General features: G+C 42.4%; 1 protein-coding gene across 1 annotated transcript; it reads left to right on the top strand.

The window, feature by feature from the left end:
• Positions 1-4305: 4305 nt before the first annotated feature.
• On the top strand, positions 4306-4991 carry LOC124099945 (phosducin-like protein 3). Its single transcript, XM_046455215.2, has one exon. It carries the CDS (start codon positions 4329-4331, stop codon positions 4989-4991), a length of 663 nt encoding a protein of 220 aa, XP_046311171.1. The 5' UTR covers positions 4306-4328.
• Positions 4992-9794: the final 4803 nt, after the last annotated feature.

Raw genomic sequence — 9794 nt, 5'->3', positions numbered from 1 at the left:
TGTTAAGGCTTTGTTAAAGCAAATAATTCCTAGGTGTGAACATCTTTCATCACCTCAAAGTGATAATGGACTTTCTTTTGTCTCCCAGGTAACACAGGTGGTCTTATGAGCTGAAGGTATAATTTATTATCTTCTTACCTCCCACCATTCTCAGTCATCAGGAACAGCTGAAAGGGCTAATCTACACATTAAAACAACCCAAGCAAAATTGTGCCAAGAAACTTGAGAGCTTTGCTTAAATCTGTTACCTGTTGCTTTGTTAAGAATTAAAATTGCTCCTAAGACTTTTCTCTAACTAAGCCTTTGTGAAATACTGTATGGCAGGTCTTCACTGCAGATCCACTAAGAGATTATAAGATATTTTAAATAATATTAAATATGTAGTTAACTTAGGCCATCTACAAAAATCCTTAACATAATATGGTAACCAAATTGTTCTGGCTCCTGATACTGTAATCTATATCATAAAGGAAAAACTGGGGACCATGTCTTCCTTAAGACCTGGAAGAGGGACTGTCCCTCAGATCAGTCTTCCAAGATGAAAAGGTCTTTATCAAGTTATTTTAAGCACACTTGTGGCAGATAAAAGACAAGGACATACTTATAAGATTCATGTGTCCAGGGGAGCCTTATTTCATCCTGAGTCTTCCTAGAACCTGGAACCAATCAAAGACCCTGTTTCTTACTCCTATGAGCCTTTGGAAGACTTAAAGATCTTTCTCTAGAAAAAAAAACAACAACAGCAGCAACAAAGAGCTAACCCTTTTTGAGGTTATGAGTCTTACCTGACATTAATACTCTGTTTATATTTTTTTCTTGTTTTCTCTTTAGGTATAATTTTATATACTAGACAAATAGCACCCTGCTTAGCTCTTTTGATTTTTTCATTTGTGGGTTTTCTTTTGGGAACTATCCTCCTATTTTTATATATATTTATTTTTTAGTTGTAGTTGGACACAATACTTTTATTTTACTTATTTATTTGTATGTGGTGCTGAGGATCAAACCCAGGGCCTCGCACATGCTAGGCAAGCACTCTACCACTGAATCACAACCCCAGTCTTATTCTCTAATTTTTAAGTGCTTATCCTACTAATACTCAATTGTATCTAAGCTAAATCCTTATGTATACTATTACAGGATTACTATTACCTCCAACACTAGGAATTTCTGTCCTCGTTGTTTGGGGAGGAACTCTTTATCTATCTCAACTTATGCCATATATAGGAATTTGCTTAGGTCCCTTGTATTACTCAGGTTTTTTACTGTTTGTATTACTCAGATACTCAATTTAATATGTACATCCCCAGGAACTTCAATAAGATAATGTATACATAAAGTCATTATATATGCTGCTAATTTGTTTTATTCCCTTTTCCAGTGAAGAGTCAAACTCCTTCCTTGACTGGGTCCAAAACTGTGCTAAAGAAATTAACAAGGATAATTGCTGGATTTGTGGCCTGTAATCTATCCTGTAGTTCTTCAGGGTTACCTTGGTGGGTATCTCCTTTATAATAATTAGATTAGACTTCAAATACTCATAAAAGAACAATGGGCAGAGTCCTCCATTTTATCCATTCCCATAGAAGCTAATGTATCTAAATGACTAAAAATACAAACTTTTCACCTAAAAAGTCATGGGAAATTTTTCTCAGAGACAGAAGCTCAGATGTGGATGTATGTGAAGCCTGAATTAGCTGAATTTCCTGTTATACATAAATTAGAGAAAACAAGCATAACAATTTATAAGGTTTCTTTTAGATATGAAGTGGTTATATCTGGCTTGCTCCTACTGTAGGAAAACTTAATCAAATGGCTTCTGTCTGCTGAGAACAAAAACCACTATTCATTGGCTCATTAGGGAAACACAACTCAAAATTTGGGTTGAATACCTTTAGAAAACTATATTACCATACTCCTAAAAGAAATGGATTGGTTTACAACAGATCAAACATGGAGGTCAGGAATAAGAAGGCCAGCCCCAGATAACTCCTGAAAGCTTTGTGGTACTAATTTGTGGCCCTGCTTGCCACCCAGTTGGTTGGGAAAATATACACTAGGATATTCTTAGGCACAGTATGAAGGCTTTAGATGAGCCAGTCAATCTTCCTGTTTTGCAAAAATAGGCAGATGCTTTCTGTTTTCCATTGATAGGATCATCTGGCCTCCATCTTTGTCCCATAAGTAAGATTAAGAGGATTTTATATGGCATACTGAATCTCTTAATGAATACACACAAAAAGCTTTACATGATAACTATCCAAGGTATTTCATAATTAAATTCTGAGGTAATAAGGATAAGAAAGGCCATTCTACAAATTAGAATGGCTCTTGACATCTTAACAGTGGCAGGAGGTGAAACCTGTGCCCCTATGGAAGTAGTGTGTGATGTGTGTGCTCCTGGTAACTCTGGCAGTGCTGCTTTATTGCCTTCCTGGTGTGTGCTCACAGACCAGTGCTGTCTGATCCTGCCAGAGCTTTGATGATTTACCATGCTCCTTGCTTTCTGGAGCCCCCTGGTGGAGGAAAATCCTTTTCTTCCTACCTCTTATATTAGGTATTGGGATATTGGTTTGCTGTTTCATATTATTGCTGTGCAAAGCTGCATGGACTAATGCCTCCAATGCCTTTGCCTTCTTTTCCAGAACATCAAAAGTTGAGTCATCAGACAACAGAACCTGGCAATCCCAGGGTTAGATCAGTCAGGTTGAGACTTCTGGTCTCTAGCTGGGTAGGGCCATTGCCCGCCCCTTGTCAGCTGGAAGACATTTCAGAAGACGGATATTCAACCTTCATCTTCCCTTAAGAATAAGGGATCAAAGTCTCATTTGGAGAAAATGAGGTAGGATAGAAGACAAAATGGTAGTTAGAAAGGAGACATTTGGGGCCAAACAAGAGTGGCCATGATTTACCAGACTTAAAGTCCAGGTTTCCACATGCTTTGATCACAAACAGCCCTATTAAATCAATTGCCAGACCTTGTCCACAGTTCCATAAATAACCTCTCTTCTGAACTGGACCTAAAGAAAACATGTCTGAGAATTCTTTGGCTCGACAAATATATTTTTCTGTGATTGATACTTTTAGGATCTGATTACTTCATCCATGTGTCAATTTCTTGATAAAACCCTCAATGTGAGGCTGGGGGTGTGGCTCAGTGGTAGAGCACTCACCTCGCACATGTGGAGCCCTGGGTTCAATCCTCAGCACCACATAAAAATAAATAAATAAAATAAAGGTATTGTGTTCAACTACAATTCAAAAATATTTTTTTAAAAACCCTCAATGTTACACATGTAGCACTGTTTAGATCCATAAGCCAGGATGATGAGATCCCCACATGAGAAAATTGGTAAAGATTTTCATCAAAAACAAAGAAGACTTCAAAAAATACAACAAAAAAGATCTAAAAAAAATACAACATCTAGTAGATAACAGTTAACATGTCAAGTCACCAACATAAGGGAGAGAACTAAAAATACCCTCTTTGATCATGTCTCTCTGCTGAAGATTTTACACATATAAACATGCCTTGCTAAGGTGAAGCCAGCACATGCCTCTCCAAATCCTGCACTCCACCGTGTCTCTGTGTATGCACTTCTTGCTTTCTCTTCACAAAATCAGTCCTTGCCTCCCTTGGACCAATCCTTACATTCCTTTCTGCAAAAATGTTCAGGACCTCGCCACCTGAGTTGAGATCTATCTCCCTTTTGGGGGATGTCTCCAGGACCCCAATCCTGGTGACAGGTTCACTAAGCAGAGATACTACATTTAAGGTGGTAATTCAGGAAATTAGGAAAGGCCTAATAGTTTTCTGTTGTTGTATCATGTTTCTTTCTTTTTACTTTGTTTTGTTTTGCTTTTTGGTCAGCTGAAACTTGGAACCAAAGGTGGCCCACTATAAGAGCCTTGTTAAAACATTCAGGACAGGATTCAGAGTCTAAGGGAGATCTGAATATTAGCTTGGGTTTGACTTATTCACACTAAGAGGGCCTTCCACCAATACCCTGAGCAACAATTTTTGAAGGGAACCCTGTCATTGTTGAAGGACTCTGTGATCACTCTTCTCTCTGGGGCAGACCTGGCAACAGGAACTGCAGGAACTGAATTGGAAAACGTAAATGAAATTGGAGCAATTGAATCCCATGGTGACAGGAGCCAAATGGATTCATTCAACCACCAAGGGCAAGATGGGCATGATTATCAGAATAGAGAGCAGATTCAAAGCAGCAATCAGAATAGTGTGGGCGGAAGAGAGCTAGGGCGTGGCAGGGCTGGCTGGCCTGGGCATTCAGAGACAAGATGCAGGACCCCAAAGCAGATGCTGAATGGAATGGCATCTTACGCAAAAAGGGCATCCTGCCCTCGAAGGAAAGCCTGAAAGGATTGGACTAGGAAGCGCACGAATCCTCCAGCAGTCAGTGGTGAAAACATACGAAGACATGACTCTGGAGGAGCTGGAGGAGAATGAAGATGAATTCAACAAGGAGGATGAGCGGGCCATTGAGGTGTACAGGCAACAAAGACTGGCTGAGTGGAAAGCGACCCAGCTGAAGAACAAATTTGGAGAAGTTTTAGAGATCTCAGGCAAGGATTCTGTTCAAGAAGTTACAAAAGCCAGTGAGGGCTTGTGGGTAGTCTTGCACTTTTACAAACAAGGGATTCCTCTCTGTGACCTGATAAACCAACACCTGAGTGGACTTGCCAGGAAGTTTCCTGATGTCAAATTTGTCAAAGCCATTTCAACCACCTGCATACCCAACTATTCTGATAGGAACCTGCCCACAGTGTTTATTTACCTGGAAGGTGACATCAAGGCTCAGTTCATTGGTCCTCAGGTGTTTGGTGGCATGAAGCTGAGGAGAGATGAGCTGGAGTGGAAACTGTCCGAGTCTGGAGCAGTCAAGACAGACCTGGAGGAAAAACCCAGGAAGCCCATTGAAGACACGCTGCTATCCTCAGTGCTCGGTCCCCATAAGGAGGGACAGTGACTCTGAGGGAGACTAAAGCCGCAGCTGACATAATTTGCTGAACTTTCTTGATGTGACAAATCAACTGAATTTTTTTTTTTTTTTTTAAGAAGAAAGAGCTGGGCCTGGGCCTGAGGCGCCAGGTCCTAGGGCCGGAGGGGTGGCCTGAGCCAGGAGCTGGGGGAGGCTGGCGACCTGGGAGGCCCCTCTGAGAATGGAAGAAAGGAGAAGGAGCAAGCAGGAAGGAGCCTTTGGTTTTAAGCGTTTTTATGAGTATATTTCCTATCGTGTACATTTTAGAAATAATCATTGCTGGGAATCCTATTCAATTTCTTGGAACTCTTTTTTAAAAAAATTAATAATACTTTCTTTATAAAAAAGTCAGGACTTGTTACTGGCATGACAGAGATGTCTGTTTTCCCACTTGCATTTTAAGTAAGCCATAAAGCTGTGTGTTCTCTATTTTTTGATGTGTAATTAGTAAAAGGGATATGAGTTTTTTAAAAAATCGTGAATAAGTTATAGTGAAAAAACCACGAATTAAGTTTTATAGTTACATTAAATATTTTATAAACTAGCAACAGTTATCAACATATGAATGATCTTTACAGAAAAAACTTTGTTCTATCCTGCTGAGAAGAAACAGACAATTCTTGCAAAACATTGTTTTATCAAAGCAATAACTGACAGGTTTAATTTACTGTCATTTCTTCAAGTGTTTTTTTTTTTCCTAGTTAAAATAATGTTTACCTCAGTCTGTTGAGATAGGGAATCTTGATTACTGTAAAAGGCCATATTAAATTCTTTTTTGGAAGTAAAATTTAAGCAGTCACATAAAAAAAAAATAGTCTGACTCATGCACACCTACCACAATGCCTAATTGGTTATCGTGTTCCTAGAAGTGAAATAAGAAGCTTACTAAAGTCTTACTTGATCTGAATAAGCAGAAAAGCTCCAAGTCTTGTAAACAAAAGTGCCCAGATTGTGTGTCCATCAATGTGTCCATAAATGCAGAGTCATAACTTTTAATGCATTACTATTAGGATTGTAAACTGGTCTGACAGCTTTAGAAAACGCTTTAGCATTATTATTTTAGTAATGTGATCATATGCATATTCTACCACCTGGCAGTTTCCTTCCAGGTGTATTCTGTAAAGTAACTCTCTCTCTCTCTTGTGCATCAGAAGACAGGCACAAGAATGCTTGGAACTGTAATATGCTACCCAAACACTCATCAACAGAAGCATATTTGTACAATGGAATATTAAGCCACAATGAAAAAATTAACTAGTTATTCACATCAATATGAGTAAATCTAGGACACAATGCTGAGTGTATGGATACATACAATCTAATTCTGATAGGAAAAAATTAAGCATTCTATTGTTTCCAAATAGATTTCAGTTGGTAAAATCTCCAAAGAAAGTCTAGGGATTCTAAACATGTTTTTATACTGATGGGAAAGATGCCATTTAAAGCAGGAAACTGAGGAGTATAGATCAAAAAAGAGAAACTGTTGAAGTAAAGTGTCCAGAATAAAGAAGGAAATGGACTTCAGAAAGTTATTGGAGAAGTGTTTTATCCATATGTTTATTGTATGTTTTCATTGTTTAAAATATAATCACAAACCTGTAACCCACTTATTACAAACTTACAGGATAGTAGGAAATACAAGGGCAAAATTGTTTAATGAACAATTTGAGAAAGATGACCTATTACCCTCTAATACTTTAGTGTATATTCAACAAACAAGAAAATTCTAACCACAATCAAGGAAAAGTCTTACACCGAGCACGGAGCGGCCGAGTTCCGGCTCCCGGAACCGTCCCAGAACCGCCCTGGCTCAGGGCTGCGGAGCCTGCGGAGGCTGCTTCTTGGACCCTGCTACTATCAGAGCATACACCAAGCACTAAGCAGCCGAATTCCGGCTCCCAGAACTGAGCCCGCGGGGACTGCTTCTTGGAGCTTACACTTATAGGAGCTTACACCGAGCACGGAGCGGCCGAGTTCCGGCTCCCGGAACTTCCCTGGACCGGGGCTAGGAGCCCGCGGAAACTGAGTCTCCGTCCGGGTCCTGCTGAGGGCCGGTCAGGACTCACCCATTGCTTTGGTTGCCCGGCAAGGGGAACGAAATGCTGCCATTCGCATAGGATACCAACATGGCAGAGATCTGATGTCAGCAGAAAGCGGTGGAGGAGAGATCTTCATCAATACCAGCGGTGACATAAGCAGTTGGTCTCCTGGTAGGGGGGGTGAGGCACAGTCACCCGAGTCTCCTCAATTTGTCCTCGAGCCAGAGGGGAGGAGCCAGGCCGCCGCCAGCGCCCGGAGCAGGCCCAGCGGCTCGCCAGCGTGGTGACCGCGTGACCCCAATTGGAGAGGGGGCGGAGCAGAGCCGCCACCCACACCCGCCAGGTGGGCAGACCCGCGACCCAGTGGTACATGGGCGTGGTAGGAGGGGCAGGGCAGAGCTGCCCTTCGCGCTTGCAAGGTAAACAGACCTGTGACAGCCTGGCGGGTCAGGCCCAGTGGCCTGCCAGTGTGGTACACACGTCACCCCAACTGGAGTAGGGGCAGAGCAGATCCTTCTCCCACGCCCGGATCAGGCCCTGCCAGTGTGGTGGTCACGTGACCCCAATTGGAGTGGGGGCGGGGCAGAACCGCCACCAGTGCCCGCAGGGTGAGCAAACCAGTGATCAACCTGCAGATCAGGCCCAGAGGTCCGCAGGCGTGGTAGGAGGGGCAGGGCAGATCCGCCGCCCGCGCCTCCAAGGTAGGCAGACCTACAACAGACCAGCGGATCAGGCCCAGGAGCCTGCCGGTGTGGTACAAACACCACCCTAATTGGAGTAGTGACAGAGCAGAGTCACCTCCCGTGCCAGGAACAGGCCCAGCGTCCTGCAGGCGGGGTAGTCACGACACCCCAGTTGGAGTAGGGGCAGAGCAGAGCCTCCACCCGTGCCCGAAAGGTGGGCAGATCTGCGACCGACCAGCGGGACAGGCCCAGTGGCCTGCCGGTACGACAGACACGTCACCCCATTTGGAGTAGGGGCAGAGTAGAGCTGCCGCCCGCGCCTGCAGGGTAGGCAAACCTGCAACCGACCGGCAGATCAGGCCCAGTGGCCTGCCGGCGTGGTACACTCGTCACCCCAATTGGAGTAGGGGCAGAACAGAGCCGCCGCCAGCTCCCAGAACAGGCCCAGTGACCTGCCGGCGTGGTAGCCATGACACCCCAATTGGAATAAGGAGAGAGCAGAGCCGCCGCCCGCACCTGCAGGAAAGATATGCAAGCAGTATGAAAAGACAAGGAAAGAAAGGACCACAAGCAATGCAGGTCAACGCAACTTTAGAAGAGGTAACAGCTGCAGCAGATGGAATGTCAGATAAAGAATTCAGCATATACATGCTTCAGATGATCTGGAGTATCAAGGAAGACATTAAACAGCAAAATCAGACAATGAAAGATCACTTCGACAACAAATTACGCAAACAAATCCAGGAAGCAAAGGATCAACTATACAGGGAGATAGAGGTTATAAAAAACAAACAAACAGAAATCCTAGAAATGCAGGAAGCAATAAACCAACTTAAAAACTCAATGGAGAATACTACCAGCAGAGTAGAACACTTAGAAGATAGAACATCAGACAATGAAGACAAAGTATTTCAACTGGAAAAGAACATAGACAGCTCAGCAAGACTGTTAAGAAACCATGAGCAGAACATCCAAGAAATATGGGATAACATTAAGAGACCAAACTTAAGAGTCATTGGGATACAGGAAGGTACAGAGCTCCAAACCAAAGGAATGAGCAGTCTATTCAATGAAATAATACAAGAAAACTTCCCAGACTTGAAGAATGAGACAGAATCCCAAATCCTAGAAGCCTACAGGACGCCGAATGTGCAAAATCATAAGAGATCCACACCTAGACACATTATAATGAAGATGCCCAACATACAGAATAAGGAGAGAATTTTAAAAGCTACAAGAGAAAGGAAGCAGATTACATTTAGGGGTAAGCCAATCAGGATAACAGCTGATCTTTCAACACAGACTCTGAAAGCTAGAAGATCCTGGAATAACATATTTCAAACACTGAAAGAAAATGGGTTCCAACCAAGAATTGTGTATCCAGCGAAAATAAGCTATAGGATGGAGGATGAAATTAAAACCTTCCACGATAAACAAAAGTTTAAAGAATTCGCAGCTAGAAAACCATCTCTTCAAAACATCCTCGCCAAAGCATTACAGGAAGAGGAAATGGAAAATAACAATGAAAACCAACAGTGGGAGGTAGGACAGTAAAGGGGGGGGGAATAATCAAAGAGGAAAACAATCCATGTTTAGTAACAGAAATAAACAAATATGGCTGGAAGAACAACCCATATCTCAATAATAACCCTAAATGTTAATGGCTTAAACTCACCAATTAAGAGACACAGGCTAGTAGAATGGATCACAAAACAAGACCCAACAATATGCTGCCTACAGGAGACGCATTTGATAGGAAAAGACATACATAGGCTGAAGGTGAAAGGTTGGGAAAAATCATATCACTCATATGGACTTCGGAAACAAGCAGGCGTGTCCATACTCATATCAAATAAAATAGATTTCAAGCCAAAGTTAATCAAAAGAGATAAAGAGGGACACTACATACTGCTTAAGGGAACCATACACCAACAAGACATAACAATCATAAATATTTATGCCCCAAACAATGGTGCAGCTATGTTCGTCAAACAAACTCTTCTCAAGTTCAAGAGTCTAATAGACCACCACACCATAATCATGGGAGACTTCAACACACCTCTCTCGCC

Source organism: Marmota monax, unplaced genomic scaffold (assembly GCF_021218885.2).
Source record: "Marmota monax isolate L192 unplaced genomic scaffold, Marmota_monax_Labrador192_F-V1.1 WCK01_AAM20220418_F8-fsc00264, whole genome shotgun sequence".
Classification (NCBI taxonomy): domain Eukaryota; kingdom Metazoa; phylum Chordata; class Mammalia; order Rodentia; family Sciuridae; genus Marmota; species Marmota monax.
Note: the sequence above shows the minus strand (reverse complement) of the source record. Positions and strands in the feature narration are given on the sequence as shown.